General features: G+C 33.4%; 2 protein-coding genes and 1 long non-coding RNA gene across 14 annotated transcripts in view; all 3 read left to right on the forward strand.

Moving 5' to 3' along the window:
- The first annotated feature begins 522 nt into the window (after window positions 1-522).
- On the forward strand, window positions 523-2,286 carry LOC139781695 (probable ATP-dependent RNA helicase DHX37). Of its 3 annotated transcripts, none has more exons than XM_071720575.1 (5): window positions 523-752; window positions 829-1,030; window positions 1,094-1,305; window positions 1,385-1,482; window positions 2,134-2,286. In XM_071720575.1, the coding sequence occupies exons 3-5, from the start codon at window positions 1,103-1,105 to the stop codon at window positions 2,211-2,213; spliced, it is 381 nt and encodes a 126-aa protein (XP_071576676.1). In that variant the 5' UTR covers window positions 523-752; window positions 829-1,030; window positions 1,094-1,102; the 3' UTR covers window positions 2,214-2,286. The 3 variants fall into 3 exon arrangements, 2 of the variants coding, with proteins under 2 accessions (XP_071576676.1, XP_071576677.1); XM_071720576.1 differs by having other exon boundaries at window positions 2,149-2,286; XR_011720637.1 differs by lacking the exon at window positions 1,385-1,482 and having other exon boundaries at window positions 537-752.
- A 2,220-nt stretch (window positions 2,287-4,506) lies between these two features.
- LOC139781690 (uncharacterized) lies at window positions 4,507-6,138 on the forward strand. The gene is made up of 3 exons (XR_011720629.1): window positions 4,507-4,686; window positions 4,768-4,917; window positions 6,083-6,138. It is a non-coding gene; the product is annotated as an uncharacterized lncRNA (long non-coding RNA).
- Window positions 6,139-6,937: 799 nt separating this feature from the next.
- Mocs2b (Molybdenum cofactor synthesis 2B) overlaps window positions 6,938-23,981 on the forward strand; it is a 57,254-nt gene continuing 40,210 nt past the window's right edge. For 4 of the 10 annotated variants that reach the window (XM_071720570.1, XM_071720566.1, XM_071720567.1 and 1 more), the window contains exons 1-7: window positions 6,938-7,078; window positions 7,306-7,455; window positions 8,487-8,790; window positions 10,589-10,778; window positions 10,940-11,025; window positions 11,722-11,969; window positions 12,711-12,764. In XM_071720570.1, the coding sequence (XP_071576671.1) occupies window positions 7,312-7,455; window positions 8,487-8,790; window positions 10,589-10,778; window positions 10,940-11,025; window positions 11,722-11,969; window positions 12,711-12,764 (1,026 nt within the window). In that variant the 5' untranslated portion in view covers window positions 6,938-7,078; window positions 7,306-7,311. Of the gene's footprint in view, window positions 7,079-7,305; window positions 7,456-8,486; window positions 8,791-10,588; window positions 10,779-10,939; window positions 11,026-11,721; window positions 11,970-12,710; window positions 13,643-14,041; window positions 14,224-23,981 lie in introns of those variants that run through there. The other 6 variants (XR_011720628.1, XM_071720571.1, XR_011720626.1 and 3 more) reach the window with 6 other exon arrangements.

The raw sequence follows: 23,981 nt of genomic DNA on the forward strand, positions 1-23,981 counted from the left end.
CTTTAAAATATCTAAAAAGAATATTTCAATAAAATTAATTATAATAGTATAAAACAATTTATTGATAGAGAAAATTACGAGATGTACATACATAGATAAATGCATGACATTGTCATTTTTTATTAATTTTGTAATTTTTTATTTCTAATTCTAAGACACCTATTCTGTAAATGTTAACGACATTATTTCGTGCTTTGCGCAGGTATGTAACACTGTAGCAAAGCACGTAACAATATCGTTAGTGTGTACTTGGCACGTATTATGGAACTTTGCGGAATGGATTCCTATCAAAATTATACTGTTTTCCCTAAAAATACAATAAAGATGTAGTAAATAACAATTTTCCAATCGGAATCCATTTCGACAAATTCCATAATACGCACCCTAAGAGCACAGTTGACGGAAAGTCGACGGCAAGTCGACTTTTATAAGTCGACTTCTAGTCGACTTCTAAAAATGGCGGAAAGTCGACTAAAAGTCGACTTCTAAATAGTCGACTTATAAAATGACGGAAAACAGTCAAGCGGCGCGTCATGCATCATCAATATGGCGGCGAATCTCGAGGAGGCTGGAGGACCAGATAAGTGGACCAGAGTTTACGCGAGTGCGAGGAATACGTGCCGCGAGACAGGACACGATAAGACGCCAGATAGTTCTTGCAGGTATGGCGGATCAAGTCGCGAGAAAGGTTTTGCCCGACGAGGTAAAAGAGGATCAGGATAAGGCCAAGTGGAAACATGCTTACAGGTTAGGTATGGTGTGTTATTAATTATCATCGATAATTAAGACCTATTGAATGCGACCTCTCCATTCTGTATCATCTTTCAGAACACCAGAAATGAAGGAACCTGTGTTCATGCATTCTTCGTGCGTTCTACGGAAAATCAGTCCGGAATAGGTGGTTTATAAAGAGGTGTACGAAACGAATAAGATGTACATGCGAGGTGTCACGATGATAGAACCCGAATGATTGCCGAAATTCGCCCATGCTATGCCATCTTAGTGAACCATTGGTTGATCCACCGCCAAGGTATTTTTATCACAATTGTTGCTTTATAATGTTTTTCCTACTTATTTATAAAGATATTTATAGATATAATCAATGAACCAGGAAGATCATTTGCCGCGTGTCTGGTACATTCGGAAAGGCCGAATGGGCACTACCATCGATGGATATAGAGCATCCGTGGACGGTGTCAAGTGGTTAGCGTATTTCTTCTTGGAGGGTCAAGTGTGCCCTAAGCTGAAACGATTTGTCCCGTCGCTGCTGACGACACCTGGGAGCATCACCAAGTCATGGGCCAGGTAAATCGTTATTCTATCTCCTTTTGATTTCACGTTGATTCATTGAATAGATTACATCAATTCAATACGATTTTTTCAGGTTGATACCACGCACTCAAGCAATAGTACAAATGCTGCAGTCGCAGGGAGTCGTGTCCAAACACAAACTGCTAGAAATCTGGGGTTCGGATAAAAAATGTGAGATTTTAATTTATAAAATAATATTTAGATATTATCATAGACTTCTATACAATACTAGACCGCTGACAGACATCTCGCCCGTGATGCTTGCCGCCATGTTGATTTTAGTCAAGATATGCTATACTACTATTCTATACAAGTGGTTTTATACAAGATTTCTATACAATAGTCTGGCATATACAGAATGTCCAAAAGAAAGGGTTTAATACTACAGGAGTAGTGGTTCGATTTCGGCATCCAAGTACGCTACACGTCGAAGGCATGACTTACAAACTTATTGATAACATGTACCAATATTTAACACAAAAACATTCGCCTGCTTCGTTATGTACTGTAATAACGAATGCAGATAAACGCACATCATGAGCAACTGAACACCCGATAGTGACTTATTGTTAATTCAATATGGCCGCACCCTTCACTAACACTTGCACCTTGCACTCGCATCAGCTTTTCGGCAGTGCGTCCATAGATGTTAGTGGTCTAGTATAAAAGTCTGTGGATATTATATATTTATAATAATATATGTATATATATATATAAAATATTATTATATATTTACAACATTATGATAATAATATGATATATATTTATATAGCTAATTTTGCATATTGTTTCGCGATTAACGCTGGAATGTTTTAATTTTAGTTCTGTTATTGTCAGCTTACCAGAAGTGGCTGCCGGAATCCGCGCACGCAGAAGTGGCACAGATATGGCCGCCTTTGTAATTAAGAATAAAACATTAGGATTGTAATTATACAGTTTTTTAGATAATTAAATTATTTTATATATAAAAAAAAATCGAAATGCATCAGTTTTAGCCCTCCAGCAAGGGGTCGATTGTGTATCTTGAAATAATGAGGTAAAAATTACAAAAGTGAGAAAATTCATTAGCGTATCTACGATTTTATTTATCAATATCTAATAAAATCTGTTAACTTTTGTTATTTTTACCTCGTTTCAAGATACACAATCGACCTCCAGACGTACGCGGCGGTTTATTTTATCGACTTTAAAAGTTGGCGGGAAGTCGACTTTTCGTCATGACGGGAAGTCGACTTTTCATCATGACGGGAAGTCGACTTTAAGTCGGTGGTTTTTGCGACATTCGCCGACTTCAAGTCGACTTCAAGTCGACTTTCGTCCTTAAAAATGTCGACTTCTCTGCCAAGTCAGTTTCGGTAAAAGTCGACTTCAAGTCGACTTAAAGTCGACTTTTTGCTCTTAGGGCACTCTGAGAGAGGCTCCTAATAGCCGTATTCATAGTCTTTCCTTGAGTAAGGATTCCTTGTTCCTTATTCTACACTTCATAAATTTTAAGGTTCCTTGATCGATCAAGGAAGGTTAATGAAATGTAGAATAACTAATAAGGAACAAGGAATCCTTAGGCTGAGTTTCCACTGAGCGCGTCACGCGTCGCGTCGTCTGTCGTTAACCAATCCAAACATCCCATCAGAAATAATGTAATAAAATTGGATGTTTTGATTGGTTGCGACGAATGACGCGACGCGCGACGCGTATAGTGGGAACGCAACATTATTTTTCAAGGAAGGACTATGAATACGGCTATTATAGCTCGCTATTTTACCGCTCGTGATTGGTTCCGCCATGATGTTGCTGTGCACGTCCAATGAAAATAAGGACCAGTCTGTCCAGACTCTTAAGGCTGATTTATAGAGGCCGTAACCGTTGATTTAAGCCGTAATCTTCAAGAAATTGACCAATCACAGTCGAATGTGAGAAGAACAATCGACTGTGATTGGTCAATTTCTTAAAGATTACGGCTTAAATTAACGGTTACGGCCTCTATAAATCAGCCTTTAGGGTGCGTCCCCATGGAGAAAGAAATAGCGGAACGGAACAGTAACGGAAAAGCTATGGTGGGGGGTTAGCCAATGAGAGTAATTCCGTCTTAATTCCGTTCCGCTATTTCGTGACCGGGATCCCCATGGCAAAAATTTTCCGGAACGGAACAGTAACGGAACACAATTCCACGCAATTCTACGCCATTGTCGCAAACCGGCAAACATAGTCGCATAACCTGTACGCAACGTGTATTTTGTTATAATCGCTGGTAATTGTGCTTTAAAGACACTGAGAACTGCTGAGAACAGGCTCGCTAAATGTTTAATAAAAAATTCGCCTACAAAAGTATTATAATATTCTAAATCTAAAGTATATCAATTAATTCACACGACATGGTAAAGTATTCATTATATATGTATTTTATCTACCAACAAGGTGTATGTATAACAACTAATATATTTATATATTTTAATTAGGAACAATATATTATAATTATATTGTTCCTAAAAAATTAAAATATATAAATATATTAGTTGTTATACATACACCTTGTTGGTAGATAAAATACATATATAATGAATACTTTACCATGTTGTGTGAATTAATTGATATACTTTAGATTTAGAATATTATAATACTTTTGCAGGCGAATTTTTTATTAAACATTTAGCGAGCCTGTTCTCAGCAGTTCTCAGTGTCTTTAAAGCACAATTACCAGCGATTATAATAAAATACACGTTGCGTACAGGTTATGCGACTATGTTTGCCGGTTTGCGACAATGGCGTAGAATTGCGTGGAATTGTGTTCCGTTACTGTTCCGTTCCGGAAAATGTTTGCCATAGGGATCCCAGCCACGAAATAGCGGAACGGAATTAAGACGGAATTACTCTTATTGGCTAACCCCCCACCATAGCTTTTCCGTTACTGTTCCGTTCCGCTATTTTTTTCTCCATGGGGACGCACCCTTATAAAGGGACTCTAGCTTGTGGGTGTTCCTGTCCCCTTGTATTTCATTGGATCCTACCAGAAACAAAAGCTGCGCAGCTGTACCTGCGTGACCACGCATATTTTCGCTGAGTGCCCCTACTAGTTATACTGTGGTTATACTGTGCTTATACCTACTTATACCTTTCTTTTTATATCATGGTTTATGGTTGGAATTGGCAAGGAAGAAAGAGAGAATTGGACAAAACATTACGAAAAAAAACGTAAGTTTACGTCACAGCAAAAGAAAAAATTGCTACTTGTGGGCTACGGTTAACGTGACGCTACAAATGCTTTGGAGCGTTCTTCTTCTCCTTCTTTCTTCATTGAAAGAAAAGAGAAGAGGAATGCTTCGAAGCATTTGTAGCGTCACGTTGACCGTAGCCGTGATATCAGAGTAAAATGGAAAGGTATTCAAATATTTAGTCACACCAAGAAAGACCATCGAAAACAAACAATTACAAAGTGCCCGTTAAAAATTTTTGCAAAAGAACTTTTTAGATGATATGATATGTGCAAAATCATCGGCAGGTTACTGGCGGAAATATAGCAGTTTGACAACAAAATGGCAAATAATCAAGCGGATTTGCAAGTCATGCAGATTGGCAGCAGAAATCGAGCAGAATCTATGAAATGCAAATGTTTGATTTCAATAAATTTATTTTAATACATTAGGTTTGTTCGTTTTAGCTGAACTTCTTGCACAGTTTATCTTTTCTTTTTTTCTCTCCAACATGAAAAGAGAAAGAGGAAAGAAGAACTGTACAAGAAGCAACTAAAACAAACAGGTCTATCGTCACAAGGTCTGTGTTTTTATAGCTGAACTATTACTCATTTGCTACAACAATGACTCAGAAATAACTCAGAAAACAAAATTTTCTAAAAAATGAGTTTGAATGTTTTGAATCATTAAAATTTAGTAATATTATTTTTAAATGCGATTTTGGTGCAATAACTGATTGTAGAGGAACAAAAATATCTAGCTATATATTAGCTCTTCATTCAGTGTATTGAATTCTCACCCTTCTTTTGCAAACAGTTAAAAAATGACAATTTTTGAGTTATGTCGTAACAAATCGATATGTACGCTGTCTGTACTTTTTGTGTGTGGTTGTATCCCTCCGATGAGGGAGAGTAGATGTCTTCAGCTTCTCCTTTGATCTATACGATACAACTCTCTGTACTTAAAGTGAAATAGGTATATGTTCAAAATTTAGTGAAAGATAGTAAATTCTAATTTAATCCAGTGCAGCGATAAAAAAAACAAACCTAATGTTTGTAAGATTTTCAGTAAAACAGTAAGCTTATTGCTGATGCAGTCAGCGAAATTCTGCTTAAAACTGCTATTAGTCTACTGGCAAACCATTGATAGTTTGCTTAAGTATAAAGTGTACTTATATATTTTGCTGATTTGTCATAAGATGATTGAAAGCTAGCTATTGTAATAATGTCTCGATACAGTAATTATAAACAGCATGCTTTTTTATTTAATAAAATTAAAGTAAAATTGCTAATTATTGTCTTACCTATTATTGTTACAGTTGTCAGTAAATTAGTAATCTTGCTACATAATATGGAATAGGATAATTCTTTTCAATTAAAGATAAAAGTGTACTTACATATTTTGGATATGTAAACAATCTGAAATGTTATAATTGTAGACACTTGAATATGTAAAGTTATACCTGTTTGTTATATATTCAGTTAATATTATATATGCACACATATATATTTATTTATTACAAAATGCTTTCAGAATTATTTCTGAAAATTAATATTATATCAATCTTGTATTATTATATATAGGAGGTTGGTTTACGTTCCGCTGCGGGGCAGGAGGCGCGGCAGAGCGAAAGCCTATAGGTGTGTTTTCGTCACGTGAAATAAACGAGTTTTAGTAAATAAATATGTGGAATGCATTTAATTAGCTGTTTCTTAAGGTTTTAAATCGTTGTTTGTACAATTGAAACCCAAATACGTTATTATCCATGTTGAAATGTGGCAATAATAAATGTGGTCCTGTTTTATTTTTACAATTTCTTGATAACTATATGTAGACAAATCATTTCAGTCTTCGAAAAAGTCCTTTCTAAATATGTAAATAATTATTTGCACCTATTTTCATTAAATTCTTATCATTTTTAATATCCTTTCGAGAGTTACATTACAGCAGGTGTCGTACCTTTTTGCTATGTCGCCATGTAAGAGAAACAAGAGTATAACTTCAATAATTATAGTTACTCGACAACCATGCAGACAATTGTCTTCAACTGTAGCATGGACGACAGATTCCCATAGATGAATATCTTCCATAAATTTGAACTAATTCTTATCATATTGATTTGAGCAATCAACCTCCTTAATCTATGCTTAATACTTGAATTTTTAATTACATTTGTACACTGTCAAGTTAATAATTTGTGAGGATAATATGATCTATATATTGTAAATAAAATGTAATAAATAAATACACATAATAATAATTGTATAATATATCTAAATCATTTCAGAAGGTATGCTGTTATTCGTGCTTTGTAATGGATAAGACCGATACGCAAGTACAAACAACAATCTTATTTTTTGCGAAGGCCCGCGAAATAACCGGATGTAAGGAGCGTCAGCTTTGTATACCAAGAAAATTATCCTCTGCCGATCTCTTCGACAAGATTATCCATACTTTTGAATTAGAAAGTATACGTAATCAAATAATATTAGCTGTAAACGAAGAATTTGTTGTTCCAAATAGTATTCTTATATTATCGGAGAAGGATAAGATTGCAGTTATTCCACCACTTAGCGGAGGTTTGTCCAATGACAAATTAATGAAATTAATATAAAAAGATATCTGTATTATTGTTACATGTTTATATTGCTGTAATATTACTTAAAGTAGACGCTTGTTTTTTTAGCCATAAGTAAAACTCATTGCCTCCAAAATATTTTCTTATGCATTTGATATAAATCAATAACCAAAATATATGTTAAGAAATAAATAAAATTAATACCTTGTTATATTATTTGTACTTTAGGATAACATGGAAAAGAAACCAAAGAATTTTGTCAAGCTGCAGCAAGAGGAATTAGATGTTGCAGAAATCATGGAGTTAGTAACATTTCCTAACTGTGGAGCAATATCTAATTTTATTGGGATTACTCGAGATAATTTTGAAAATAAAAAGGTAAAGAATATTGTAGAAATTAATTTAAAGTTTCAAATATTTGTATGACGGGCTATTTATAAATTTTAACATGCAGTGTGTAAATGCTGAATTTGCTTAGAATAAAAATATATTTCATCCTCATCACACACATTAATTAATTTTATATTGATTTAATGGAAATTTTACTCAACAATGTTTAAGAACAGATTTTAATAATTTTACTGAAAAAAGAGCGATACAAAGAAATGCTAAACAATTTTCTTGTTCTATTTGAGAGCTTTTTTCACAAGATTTTTTACTAACTTGCTCTTTTTTTATTCATAAAAAATGATTTTTAATGTTTATTTGGGATCTGCTGCTCCTAGAAAAATGATCATATATATATATATATATATATATATATATATATATTTTTATTATACACGTTTATTGACTCCCCTCAGAGTTGCAAGGCGTTTTGAAGGGACGTACCCAACCCTTTACAAAACTTACACAAAAACCTTATCACTAGTCCTTACAAACTAATTACTAATTAGTTTGTAGAAAAATGATCATAAAACAGATTTTTCGAAATAAACAAGAATATAATGAGAGTAAAGGTGAAATTTCATGGGCAGTGAAAAGCAGCAGCAGATCGTACTGATTGGCTATAAAATAGAGAAGTTCTAGAAACTCGAGAACTTCTCTATTTTGTAGCCAATCAGTACGATCTGCTGCTGCTTTTTACTGCCCATGAAATTTCACCTTAAGTGTAACATACAAAAAAAAATTATATCTTTTATAATACAAAGTAAATGAATAAGATCCATATTTTGTTTTGAGCAATTGTGATTTATATTATTTATTTATATTAAAAGAAAGATATACAAGAGATAAAGTTGTCTATTAGGGAAAAAATATGTGATAAATGTTTGAGATTCTATCTGGGAATTAATAAAAAATTGTTAATAAAAAATTTTTTTTTCTAAAATAGTTAAAGAAAAATATTTCTGAATAATATTCTCTTCCTTAGTATTTAAATCTAAAATTAATTCTTGAAATTTGTTTAGGTAATTAAGCTAGAATATGAAGCCTATGAATCAATGGCTTTAAAAGAGATGACCAATATCTGCAACAAAATTCGTTTACAATGGGATGTAGAAGGCGTTGCTATATATCATCGTATTGGAGAAGTGCCGATATCCAAAGCAAGCGTTGTAATAGCAGTTTCCTCTCCCCATAGAGAAGAATCGCTGAGGGCAGTAGAATATGCTATTAACACGTTAAAAGCATCGGTGCCTATTTGGAAAAAAGAAGTGTATGAAACGGGAGAACCACAATGGAAGCAAAATAAAGAGTGTAAATGGACGAACAGTAAATAATATTTTTAATTATCAAATCTGAACTTTTTTTAATGCATGTAATCTTCCCAAAAGCGTGTGATAGCCATATTTCTTTCATAACATTTATATTTTGGTTAAAGAAGATCTCAAAATAATAGATATAATTGAAACGTTTTGTTATTTACAATAAATTATTAGTACCGTTGATTCAATATTGGTATATTAAACCTTGGTAAATATCGTTGCACGGATATCTGCGTTTGGCTATTGACTTGTTTACTCTCAAAATTTTTCTTAACAAAATATTTTATCTATCAACCTTCTTTACTTGAATGTAGATTTCCATAAGTTCTCGACATCTTTTTATTGAATACTTATTTTTTATATAAATCTCGCAGTATTTTTTACTTTTAGCGTCTTATTTTTAATAAGACTTAAGGCTCTTGGGTACTCGTCGCGGCCATGTTGGAATGTGACATCAGAAGCGAGAAATGACACGTTGAAAATTCTTGCGAAATCTAGTCATGCATATAGCTGCGCATAAGCCTGCATCACGGTCTTACATACCGTATGTAAGACCGTGGCCTGCATCGTATCACATTCATTTTACGGCTGTTTATTAACTGTCAAGGGAAAGGGGTAGACTTAACCTCAAATCGGAGTATTTTCGAAGTGTGCTGAAGTGATCTGTATTTTAAGCAAATATCTTTTTATTTGGAAATACTACGCAAGAATTCTCAACGTGTCAATTCTTAACATTTCTCGCTTCTGACGTCACATCTCATGAGATGTCGGGAAAGAGCCCAGGGGCCCTATTCTCGAATCGTTTTCATGAAACTCGCATGCGAAATTCAATGCTTTTCAAATAGAAAGTCGCATACGAAAATCATTAGGGCAGGCTCGAGAATACGGTCCCAGGAGTCTTAAGGATGTATCGGAGGTACAGTCTTAGATGTATCGGACCTAATTTTCAAAGCGCTACCAAGTGGATAAAAATTTGTGAGAATGTTCTTTTAGTCTTCCTGATGTGCTACAAAAAAGTAGAAACGAATCCACTAAACAGTTGCCGAGATATAACGATTTTAATTTTCACTGATTTTACACGTATTCTTATGGGAAGAGACGATTTTGACGGATAAAACAGCTAAAAAAATGTTGAAGGAGCGCTACCAATATTTTGAATTTTTTGTACATCTAGTATACGAATAGATGAAAATATCTGCCAAGTTTCAATTGTCTTCACTACACCGTTTTAAAGAAATAAATTATAACTTGAGATAATTGTGCTGTCGGCACGAATGTATCTCGATGAAAAAACATTTGTAAAGTAAAAAATACCTTTCTAGGAGTAAAAATAAGACTCCTACTATCATTTGAGTATCTTACATCTAGATTTACTATGCGTTAGGTGTAGATATTCAAGTATTTCAAATTCCATGCACTTTTGTCTAAGATTGTACCTCCAATACATCCTTAATATAAGACAATTTGAAATGTTACATTTTTAATATATATATATATATATATAGGAGTCTTATATATTAAGACTCCTGGGACCCCTATATATATATGTCTAAAGGGATATTTATAATTTTTTAAAAACATCTTGTTCTACAATTTAATATCTTCATTAAATGAATATAAACTTCAACTGGAAGTGTAATAACTCCTGTTTATTGCATTGTGTATACTTACAAAATATACAATATAGCGCTAGGAATGATACAAAACTAGATACAACACGTTTACTTTATTCAGTTAATATAACTATCATAGCATATAAATTAACAATAACAAATTAGAAATGCAAAATGCTACTAAATTTACAGTTTTGAAGAGAGAAGATGCTCAGACAGTTGCAGATATAAATGAAAAAATACCAAATAAAGACGTCATCGATCAAAATCTTGTACAAATTCGAGCAAGTTCGGAAGAACTAAATCATAGAATAAAGTCGTTTATTGAAAGAAAACGTCAGCAAGTAAATACTGTGAATGTACAAGAATTTTGCCGCCATAGGTCAGTTCATCATTAACACTGAAACAAAAGAATTTGTTTGTGTGACTGTATTAAACAATCGCTTTTATTATATAATTATAATACTTACACATAATCAATATAATTACAAACTGCAATTATTGTAATTAATTAATTAATTGTTATAATTGATATATCCACAGTGAAAAAAGTGGTAATAATGAGAATTCTTGTGCAAGAGTAGATGCCATTCTTATTCGACGCAAAGATTCCAAAAGTCATGTAAAAGGTAACAACGCAAAATAATATGCAATTTAATCTTTTATCGCTTGTATACGATTTCATATTTGTTCGTATATTTTATTCATTTCGTCAATATTTCACATTCTTTTAATTAATTTTTACGGATATATTTTGATTTGTTGTACATAGAATCGTTTTTATAAAATTTATTTGTCTCTGACGCTGTGATCCATGATAATTGGTACCTAATGCTAACTTTCAATATTTCTTCATAAATCTAAATTATAGTCGAACTAAATAATCGAAAGTGTAACATTACTTTATTGATATATGATGTATAATTTTATGATATATGAAGCAGACCTAGTCAACTTTGAGCTCCAGAGCCATGATACTTCTCCTGTTCCATCCATGGAGAGTGGAAGAAAGAGATTCTTCCGCTGGTTAAAGTTAATCATGCATACTCAAATTCATCCAGCGGAGCGGAACCTCTTTCTCCTATTTTCTACCCTCTCCGGAACTCGAAGTTGATCAGGCCTGCATTCTATAGCATCAAAATTTGTAATTTTATGTCTAACAATTAACTTGCTTAACTGAGTTTTTAATCATCATGATATCTCAAATATATAAGGGTACTTACTTTTGTCTGATTTTATTTCTTTTTTATACATTAAAGAAATACGTAAGATCGCTTAAATGCCTTAAATAATTAATTCTAATATATATTTATAATTATTTTTAGTTCACAGAGTATTAAACGTATGGGGACCTCAAACTATCGATCAATCAATTTTACGCAAGTCAGTAACGAATAATACGAGCTCTAATATTTCGGGCTGTTTCCCTATATTGGATGACAGAATTTCCACGACAGAACATATGATTGGAATTAACAAACCAGTGCCTAAAGATATTTACGAAAGATTGAAAAATATTGAAGACAGAATATTGTATTTAGAAAGCATATCACCGGAGTATAAGGAATTTTGGGTATAACAATTTTATTGCCTACTTTGATTCATAGTCTGCTATATGATTCATAGTTCAATGCTGCTATTTATAATACTTATATATTTGACAATTTTATAAAAGAGAACGCATTTTTTTATTTATTAAATGTTACGCATGTGCTTAAGGCTCCTGGGTACTTTTTATTTGCACATAAGAATTCTCAACGTTTCTCGCTTCTGACGTCATCAAACAAGGATAGAAGCGGCGAGTACCCAGGAGCCAAGATAATAATACAAGTAAAATATATTTAATCGCATGTATTTATATAATTATAAATGATGTTATAAATAATATTGTTGCGCTCGTCGCGAAGCACTCTCTCACGCTCGCACTCTCACGCGCACTCACTCCCGTGACCCGCGGAAATAAAGGGAACACCGTTTTATAAAAGGAACTCGGTTAGCGTTTATTAAAACAAGACGCGATACAAGAGAGCGTGGACACACGTCCGTTCGGTCCAGCAGCTCCAGAACAAAACCGTCAGTTGTTGTTTTATCAATCCTCTCGTTGCTAAGGACGCTTCGCTTCTCTTCATACCGGGCGTCTCGGACAGACTCGCACGGGCGCAACAATATATTGATATAATTTAATATATAATTATAAAATTATTTAAATAGTTATAAATTAATTTATATAATTATAGATATTTAACTTAATTGAATTCGATTTTGTAACAATTTCATACATAATTTAAAATGTACAATTTTATATTTATTATAGATAACAGAGGATATCAATAATTTAAAGGGCATTTCGCAACCTATCCGGAAAAGAGTAAGTGTTATTAAATATATATATTTAATCCATTATACAGGATGACCAATGACTCGAGGTTCATAATTAAGGGTGTGTTATTGAAGTCATTTAGAGTTGAAATTGTTTAATAAACATATATATGTCCATAAATGCTTCCTAACAGAATTACAACCATTGAAAGTTGATGTAAATATTTGAAACATTTTCTGTCTGTCTGGTAGTATTTACATTTTCTGTGAATCTGGTATTGTTTACATTTGTGCAAAACAATCTCGCTATAGGGATGAACAGAATTATGGATGCAGCAACGCAAATAAGAAATTCTCATGGCATGGTGGAGCGAGCTGTTAGATCACTTTTACGCAGGGCAAGACTTTGTATTGAATCTACAGGAGATAATTTTGAACAGAATTTGTAATACATTTGTAAATAAACAAGTTAAATTAAATGTCTTTTTCTTTTCTTTTTCAAATATTTACATCAACTTTCAAATATTTACATCAACTTTCAATGGTTGTAGTTCTGTTAGGAAGCATTTACGGACATATGTTTATTAAACAATTTCAACTTTAAATGACTTTAATAACACACCCTTAACATATGGACATTGAGATATGGGACACCCTGTATGTGAATTATAATTATAGTTATATATCAAGTTATTTTTTTTTATTTTAATTGTGTTACTTACAAAACTTGATCTTTATAATTTTGTCTTGTACTTCTCATTTTTTTGCTTTCGCCAATGTTTAATTATATGTTTGTCTCATTTTGAGTGCATAAAGTGCAATATAGTACAATTACAGAAAACAGCTTATATATTTATATGATAAGTTGCTTTCCATTTACACTCAAGTGATCTGAGTCACTCAGTTATGTGAGTATTTTATACTCAGGTAAGATATGTCATTTTGTATTTACCTGCTTATTTTGGTGACAAAGCTATCGCATAACAATACAGATTCATAGCCTCACTTTTAATGTGAGTCTATTAGATTTATTAAAGCACACGGTCTTGATTGTGAATAAAAACTCAGTTGAATCTCACTTGTCAGCATGCAAAAAGAACGTGCATTCAACTGAGTTATGACGTCACAAGTGAAAATTATTTGAGTTTTGATGTAAATAGAAAGTAACTAATATAGGCTGGATTTGGGGAGCGCGCTATTAGCGCTATTTGCTTATTCTATCCTTGTTTTACACTTGATGAGCGATTAAGATAGTATGATGCAATAGCGCTAATAGCGCGCTCCCCGAACGTAGCCATAATAATAATAAAAAATATCATATTTTAGACATATTCCATGGCAGAACATGATTTGAAGTTATACGAATTTGAAGACAAATATATCAAGACATAATAAAATAGGAATTGTTGTAAATATATACTTATTATTATAATTATTTTGTATAATTTCTCTTAATAATCTTGATTATAGATGAATAAAGTTTTTTTAATTTCTTGAATTATAAACAATTACAATATGAATTATACTCCGTCCAACGAAAGATTGAGAGTGGTTCTGCGCATAGGCGGACTTCTTATTCTTATATTCTTGGCTCCTGCCTCTTTTCAGAGGACAATATGGCCAGTTTTGATCACTGTTTGTATAACGAACTTTGAGTGGCTAGCTACTGTCTGTTATGCGTATTGACTTATTCGCTTGAGTTGTCAGCCGTGTTTGAACGGGCTCTGTGTACTAAGGTAGGAGAGGGGATCTAGGGAGAGTCGAGAGGGAGTCAGGCACGCGCGGGAAGCGCTCGTATTTACAAAGCTAAATCGGCCGCCTTACAAAAGGCCATAACTAGTCGGCATATCTTGTTCGTTGGGTTCTTTAAAATAGAAAAGATATCAAAGCAGTGAGGACCTTTGAGGGCACGTACCGCGAGCCGCAGGCTCGCGGCCCATCTAAACGTTAGAGGACAATAAAAAATCATATGATTAATATCTTGAACTGGATCACCACAAGCGCATGAGCCATCATCGATTATGTTTTTCCTGTATAAGCTGTGATTAAGATTATAGTGGTTCGCTCATAGTCGAGGGATCGTTACTATAGCATCGCGTTTCAAACTCAGTTTATTATAGTACCACGGTTTTGGTGAATGGATGTATATGGTGCGAAAAAAGCGATTGCCCTTGTGTTGAGCTCTATTAAAGAGGTAGTTATGGAATTCGGTAGCAAGTTTTTCTCTTTGTATAATGAATAGATCCGTGTGCGGTAGTTTGAATGAAGGAGTGTCCAATCCTTCATGTATAGCTTTTCTAGCCAAACTGTCTGCAATTTCGTTTTCCGTAATGCCTTTATGAGAAGGGATCCATATGAATTGAATTTCTTTACCGCGCTCCTGAGCTGCGATAATTTTTGTTTTAATTAGTGGAATCAAGTATCTAGAGCGGCAAGTCACTGGATTGGAGAGGGCTTCGAGAACACTTTTGGAATCTGAGACTATGGTGAACATAGAAAAGTTCAAATCGAGAGTGAGCAGTACTGCGTTGTAAATAGCCCACGCCTCGGCTGTATAGACCGAGGCTCGGGGAGGGAGCTTAAACATGAGGCTCCGACGAAGCTGAGGTGAAAAGCACGACGCCCCCACCCAGAGGCCCGAGTCAGTCTTGGAACCATCTGTGTAAAATACAATAGAGCCCTGCATAATAGGGCCGAATGCTTGGAGAAAAATATTTTGTACGGTTGATTTTGGGATTCTATCGATAAGATCAAGGAAGTCGGTATCCGGCTGAAATATATAGTGTGGGAGCGTAGAGAATAGTTTGATATAGTTGCTGAAAAGGTGGGGGTGCTATGGCAGAATATAGAGAGGGTTGTAAACTTCTTATGTAAAGGAACAAATTCAGCAAGGGAAAGGACCCCGCACACATCACAGGGAAAATTGGCCTTCCGTCGGCACATACGCACACAACAACACTGCTCACGTGCGGATATACACAAAGAATAGAATTTTCGAATAAGGGCCGCACTATTATTGACCTTTGACCTCTCGTATCTCGGAAATTGTCCATTCTTTGACCTCGGGCCCATTATGACTTTTGATCAGGACGACATGAACTACATCATACTACAATTTCAGCAAATTCGACGGGAGGCCAATTTTCCCTGTGATGTGTGCGGGGTCCTTTGTCCTGGCAGTATTCGAGGTCACTTGCGTTCTCTTGTACAAAGTTGGCCAACCGGTGCAGCGTCTCCCTCACAGGGTGATCAGTGATGGATAAAATTTTGAGCAGATATTTGGAGGCCAGGAATTTGAGTTGTAATTTAAGTGGGGGTTCCTTGGTGCGCATAGGCAGGTAAAGTGGAGGTAAAGTGGCCTAGAGCGTGGCGTATAGATGTTCTGTGCGCGGAGACCTGCGCGAGACAGACGAGTTTTTGTCCAATCTACTCACAAATCTCTCGTTGGACGGAGTATAGAATTCTATGTTTGTATAAATAAAATATTTACATTTCCCGATCCTGACTCGAAAAAATTGGTAACTGCAGTTGATAATAGAGGGTACACAAAAATTTTAGTCATCACTATTGGGATCTGACTAGAGTCCCTATATATATAGGGACTCTAGATTTGACATATCAAGATACGACATCTTGTGGGAAATAGTACAGGCTCTGAATAAGTGATACTTTTCCTCGACGCAGCATGTGCTTGTACATACAATACACGCGTGATATTTTGTCGTAAAAATGGAAGTGTTGAATTTTCACCGCGTTCAATAAAAAGAAGGATGTATTGCTGTGTATTTAACTGCACAGCAAAATTTTTAAGAGATACACGATTGCGTTTCCATCGTTTTCCAAAGCGGAATGAGTGCTCCGTTTATGTGAGAAACATGTTTGGCAATTTTGAAGAAATTGAAAAATTTAAGGCATGGATAAATGCCCTGAAAATCGCAAAAAAGGTGACTCACAACATGAAAGTAAAACATTCTATTATGCGTGATCAGTCTCTATATATTATACTTACAGGTTAGACACTTACTTGTAGCAATGCAGCAAAACAGCTAATATATGTTTGCATTTTTCACCAAGGCCTGCTTTACACGAACATAGCATTGCTTCGATTTCACCATTTCCACGAATTTTTCCTTTTATTTCGTGCGGTTTTCGTCTCAAATTTGATGTTTGTAAACAGAGAGCTAATATTTTTACGGTATCACTTTCCGCACTTTCTCCATCTTTACCACATAAAATAATATGCTGTGCCTTTAGTAGTCTCTCGCCTTCAATAAAATTTCTACTCGATGGTCCACTTTATGTCCAACGACAAATATTTTCTAATGCCAGCGACATTGAGTGTCAGAAGCGAGAATAATGTTTTTAAAAGTGATACCCGGGAAAAAAGGATTAGATCTGACTAGATCAAATTATATCTCAGCAGATCAAATTTTATCTGGTCAGATATGCTCAGATATGACTTCTCATGTCTGCACAGATTTGGTCATATATGTTCATATATAACTACATATAACTATATATATGGGGTGTAATCTGGTCTTCGACGGCTAAGATCGGATATCTGCTCAAATTGGACCATATCTGCTAAGATCGAACCATAACTGTGATTGAATTTCATCGAAACAGTCTAGATCTGACTGTATCTGTTTAGATATAACTATATCTATACTCAAATGCGATCCAAAATACACTACATCTGACATTTTCATCAATTCGCCTTATATCTAAAATACAAAAGACAATCACAGAAATATAAGTTATTTCGTACATTGTAAGCTTACAGATGGTGGATAAACAAAAGTGAAAAAAGTCTCAATTTAATTATTATTTAATAGCTAGATTACATTAAAAATTTTGTTAAATTTATTTGGAGACTTGCATAAATAATTACTCGAATAAGAATTATTAGAGACTTTACATTTTTTACTTTAATTAATAAGAATTATTTACTGGTTAAACAGGGTGTAACAAAAAGATCTAGAATCATTTGTTGTAAAAAAAACAGAAAAAAATTATTTTAAAAAATTTGATTGCATTTTGTAGACGCATTTAATTTTGCAAAATTGCAAATGTAAAGATTAATAAAAATTAATATTATTATTCGATTCCTTTCATTATTCTACGTATAAAAGTATGAAAGTAAAGTTATCGAAAAGTGAATACTTCATGAGATATCTCATATTTTATATTAAAAATGTCATGACAAAATTTAAAATATTTCAGGAAATTCTTAAGGCTCCTGGATGGTCACCGCGGCCATATTGAATTCTTACTATCGAGGCGAGGAAAACACCCAATTTTGTCGTGCATGCCATTTTCAAATAAAAAGACATTTCAATAAAACATCACTATAGATCGTTTCAGAACACTTCCGAAATTGACCGAAAACTATCCTTTTCCCTCGACAATAAACAAACAGCCATAAAACGAAGCCTAAACATACGGGAAAACAGCCGTTTAACGACTATCGAAAGGAGGTGAAAACGTTCCTTCCGCATGCAAATCTTACTTTTCGGTCAATTTTACGATTTTCACGAATACGTTAAACGTTAGAGCACAAGTACAGAGCGAATAATAAAGAAATAGCATGCACGACAAAATAGGTTGTCAACATGTCACAAAGGACAGAATTCTCCATTGGAGAGAGTGCTTATTTCTGCCGCGACGGTACGTCGCCACCGTCAACGCAGAGTTCTCGGCTCAGGGACCAGGAGCCTTAACGAAAGAGAGCTTTATCTTAGCGTTTTGAAAACGTCTCGACAAGGGTTACAAGAATATGACATAAAAAATAAGGGTCCCCGAACTCAATGTGACCTTGATGTGACTTTCCCAAGATTGTTCAAGGTCAAATCAATATCACCACATAATGGATAACTTGGTATCCTACAACTTTTGTATAAAACATTTCTTCCGAAAACGTCATCTCTTTCCGAAATAATTCAGTGTCCCGACCTTTTTGTTGTACCCTGTGCAAATGTCGGATCATCCGATAGATGGCATTCGATGAGATCCGTTTCTCGTATTTAAAATATGACAAACGATAGTATAAGAACGGTATATAAATCAAGTGTACGATACAACTTATATCATCAGTTGTATCGCACGCTTATAATAAAGTGGCACACAATTTCGAATTAAATTGATATATTTATGGTTTTATAACATTTTACATTTCTTCATAATTTTTAATTATATCTGAGCAGATCTGGATACATTCGGTAAATAATTATATCTCGGCAGATCAAATTATATCTGGTTATATCTGTTGAGATCTGACCAGATAGAGACAATTTGCAGATCAAAATATATCTGGCCAGATCTGATGAACCAGATCTGGTCATATCTCGGCAGATCTAATTCTTTTTTCCCGGGTACCTATCGCCAGCCATATTAACTACGTCATAGATAGACTCTGCCCACATGTCAGATCCCAAATAAGTTATTAACAAACATAGGGTCTATAAAAAATAAAAGTTCCTACCCATAAAAGCTACATTATTATACACATACCTATATGGTATATGTATATACACATATGTAGTACGCGCACGCACGCGCACGCTCGCATGCATGCATGCTCGCATACACACACAACATGCGCGAGCACAAATAATATATATATTTTCTTACCCTTTATATTCTTAATTTGTGTTTACAATTAATATATATTTATTTAGAAAGATAATATAAGTTTAAAAAAAATGCATATCTTGCGAAGATATATTAATTCGAAATCAGTTTTTTAAAATCATAAACGTATAATGTTATGTGCATACGCATGTATATACATAGAAAAGAGAAAGGTGAAAAAAAATAAAAAGATTGAGACAATGAAATTACGGATCCTATAGGCTCTTTCCGCCATCATGTGAAATTGACAGAAGTGAGAAAGGATACGTTGAGAATTCTTGCGTGCCATTTCAAAATAAAAAGATATTTGTATAAAATAACGCACTTTAGATCACTCCGAGGGGTCTATCCCTTTGCCTTGACAATTAATCTTCTTCTGCTTATTGACCGGCTTTATTTCCTTCTCTGGCAGCACAGGCCATTATTCAATTCGACAGTGTAATACAAAATCGGTTTATCGAAACAAAAACGCAACAAAAGCGACAAACTGCGTCATCAATCTTCAAAAATTTTTCTGGATGAAACACGTCCAAACACGTTCACGGTCCTTGAACGACTCGCCGCTGGACAATTAATAAAGAGTAAAATATAAATGTAATAAGATGCAGGCTTATGCGCAGGCGCATTACTATATGTGGGGCATTCCACGCCAATTCGCGAGGGGTCAAACTTCGACCTTTTTATTTCTGATGGCTCTATACTAGTACTATACCCATATAAGAGCGTTTCTATAATAAATGTAATGTTTCCGAAATAGAGCCTGCGCAAAATGAGGACTGCAAGATTTTCATGAATTTTTCGCCTATTAGACAATGTCTAAGAAAAAAATTTATTTAATATAAAATACGCTATTTTGATCATATTTTAAAAAGAAATTACTCAAAATTTTTATAATAATTTATTTAAACAAATGGAGTAAAAAAACAAAAAATTGGAATATCTGGAAAATTCTCCCAGTTTCTATTTTTTTGAAACTAAGTTTGTTAGAATTAAAGAAGGAATTTCTCTCTGAAATACTTGCGACATAAGGAATCGTAAACCAAGACCTATTTTCAGTATTATTAATGATGGATGTGATATTGTTCTGTCTCAATTATGTTTATTTAGAAGTGATTTAATTCTAGTATTAATCGTATTAAAAAGAAAGGATAGCGGATAATCATTTTATAGCATTGTGTCTATTATGAATTTAATATTTTTGAAATAAAACTTAGGGTGTGACAATTAAGAATGCTTTATATCCACCATGCCCATTATTGTGCCTCTCTTTTGGGACCATAGGATGCTGCAACATGTAATTGAGATAGCGACCTGAGAATGGGTTTGTGGAACCAATTGAACTTTAAAACATTCTTGTTTTTTTTATAATTGTTATGTTTAAAACCTAAGAAATTTAGTTTATCATCCCCTACTTCAAGAGTAAATTGTAATCTCGGGTGAAATAAATTGAAACAAAGGAAAGTGAAATTTTACAATAATTTCGATAAACAAATTTAGAAAATTTTTAATAATTTAGAATAAGTTTTGCTCTTGTAATGAACATATTTATACACGTTGACATTTTTGCAATAAAAGTTGCGTGATGTCATGAGCACATTTCCGTTTGCTTACGGAGCATTACATTATGTTCATGTATGATGCGTGTGAGTAGAGAGAGGTATATGCGTATCGAGAGGCTGTGTTTTCCATAACGAGGTAATTGTGTGAATAGAGACTCCAAGGTGAAACAGGTATGACACTAAACGCAAATAGGTTATGCAATCCTTTCTTCTGAGTCATGCCAAATCTTTTGACAAGTGCGTGATGTTGTTGAAAAAAATTTTATCGCCTTACAACATGCAAATTGCCTCATCTTTCTCGTGTATTATCCGCTGCTGCAAAGGAGGGAAAATTGGTCATAGGAATGGTAATATGTAGGATAATCAAACATATATTTAAAAAAACCGTTTTAAGCACCTAAAATATGCTTTATAAAGTGAAAAAATGCTCTTAAAAAATTACTTTTTTCCACAAATTTTCAGATATTGAAATCATTTATATAGGTATATGTATAATGGCGAAGTAGAATAAATTTAACTTAATAAAAGATTGTTTATATTGTATTTTTGTTTTTATATTTATTAATTAGTACTATTGCATTTTTAAGAAACACAAAAAAAATTTTTAAAAATTAACTAAATTAACTAAAAAAACACATACATATGACATACGATAGGGATCGGCACATCGGTAGCTAAATGCCAAAACAAACGAAAGAAATAACGAGTTTTCTGTTCTTAGCATATTATAGGATATTTTGACTCTAAATCTAAACCAAGGTTGGCCAAACATATGCTAGCTGTTTACATGTATAATTGTAGAGTCACCGATATCTGTTGTTTATGTATTACCGACGTGTCCTTTTTTATTTAATATATCGAATCATAATGATTACGGAATTAAGATCGAGGAGTTATTCTCGTAGGCCAGTCATATTAGACATCGAATCGCCCAATTAATCTTCCCAGGTTGCAACCACCATGAATCGCTTTGATTTGAGGTGCTATAAGTGGGATTTATTTTGCTTCGCAAAATTAACGCGGATTAAAATGTTATTAACAATATAATGAACAAAAAACACGATTTTTTTTATTTTTTCTCAAATATCTCGAAAACTAAGCAAGATAGGGTAACTAACTATACGTACCTTTTTTGTAGAGCGAAAAATTATCTACAATAATGATCTGAACAACATTGATCGTTAAGTCAGTCGTTTAGCTTGCACGCGCCGTCAAAGTCCGAAACTCAGATCCCGAAAACCCTCGATTTCATCGTTTTTTAAATGTTGCGACGGTGATTTTTTTCCGTCATTTAAAATGGAATTAAAAATCCCCCAAAAATCACACATCATCTGAGAACTACAAAGAATACTTTTCATGATGCAACCGATTTTTTAAACCCTTTTTCTTTAGTTTGTAGCTATGTAAGCAAAAAATTTTGATTTTTTTAAATAGTTTTAGTTTTTTGCTGTTTTCAAGCCTTAGAATTTATTTGAGACGAATTTTATCGTATGCATCTTGTTGTGGACGAAATTTGCAACAAAAGAGGACCCTTGTTTTTTTTCGTACGATAAACGCTGATTTTTTTATTGACGCGCAAAGTTATCCAATATTGCGCACAGGTCAGATAACGCTTAACTTTGCGCGTCAATAAAAAAATCAACGTTCGTCGTATGAAAAAAATACAAGGGTCCTTTTTTGTTGCAAATTTTGTCCACGACAAGATGCATATGATAAAATTCGTCTCAAATGAATTCTAAGGCCTGAAAATAGCGAAAAACTAAGACTAATCCAAAAAATCAAAATTTTTTGCTTACATAGCTACAAACTAAAGAAAAAGGTTCTAAAAAATCGGTTGCACCATGAAAAGTATTCTTTGTAGTTCTCAGATGATGTGTGATTTTTTGGGGATTTTTAATTCTATTTTAAATGACGGGAAAATATGACCGGCGCAACATCAAGAAAACGATGAAATCGAGGGTTTTTGGGATCCGAGTCTCGGAGTTTGACGGCGCGTGCAAGCTAAACGACTGACTTGACGATCAATGTTGTTCAGATCATTATTGTAGATAATTTTACGCTCTACAAAAAAGGTACGTATAGTTAGTTACCCTATCTTGCTTAGTTTTCGAGATATTTGAGAAAAAATTAAAAAAATTGCGTTTTTTGTTGATAATATTGTTAATAACTTTTTATTCCGCGCTAATTTTGCGAAGCAAAATAAATCCCACTTATAACACCTCAAATCAAAGCGATTCATGGTGGTTGCAACCTGAAAAGATTAATTGGACGATTCGATGTCTAATATGACTGGCCTATCGTGCGGTGAAAGAGAAAAGAAGCTGAGATCGACGTGCACTGCGCGAATTAGTTGTGCGAATCTTGTCAAATTCGAGACTCATTTATTATATTATAATTATGCTATATTAATAAATACTTTGACACTACAATATAAAAAAAGATAACCGCTTTTCGGTTCGTATATATTATATTCGTATATATATTTCGGTTGCCCTAGTAATATTATAGTATTTCATATTGATAATTTGGAATAAAAAGGAAGTGCAACAAGGTTGTATTATATATTGCTTAAATTACGACAGAATAAAAAAAGGTTCACGGTAAAAAATGTTTTATATAAAAATATATATAATTATATACAAAATGTATCTTTTTTCTTTCTTTTGTATAATCTCAGTCTGTATAATTAGGAAAAATAATATAAATTATTAAAAGAATAATTTTTGCATTGTTTTTATATAAGAAGTAAAGTTTGAGGAAATGAGAAAAAAACACTAATCACATACATATAAATATAATAATCATACATAAAATATGATTATACAGTATAGATTATTGTATAATCTAATCGAAATTTTACTTTTCGTAAAAAAACAATGTAAAAGTGATTTTTAAAATTATTTTTTAAATCATTTTTATTATTTTTCCTATAATTATATGGACAGAGATTATACAAGAGAAAAAAAGGTATAGTTCATATATAATTATATTTATATACATATATTTTTATATTAAAAAAATACCGAATTAAATCGTAAATATTATTCAATAAAATATTGAAGAAAAGTATACAAAGT

This window comes from Temnothorax nylanderi, unplaced genomic scaffold (genome assembly GCF_030848795.1).
Source record: "Temnothorax nylanderi isolate EJ_2023f unplaced genomic scaffold, tnyl_v1.0 TNYL_tig0355_pilon, whole genome shotgun sequence".
Classification (NCBI taxonomy): domain Eukaryota; kingdom Metazoa; phylum Arthropoda; class Insecta; order Hymenoptera; family Formicidae; genus Temnothorax; species Temnothorax nylanderi.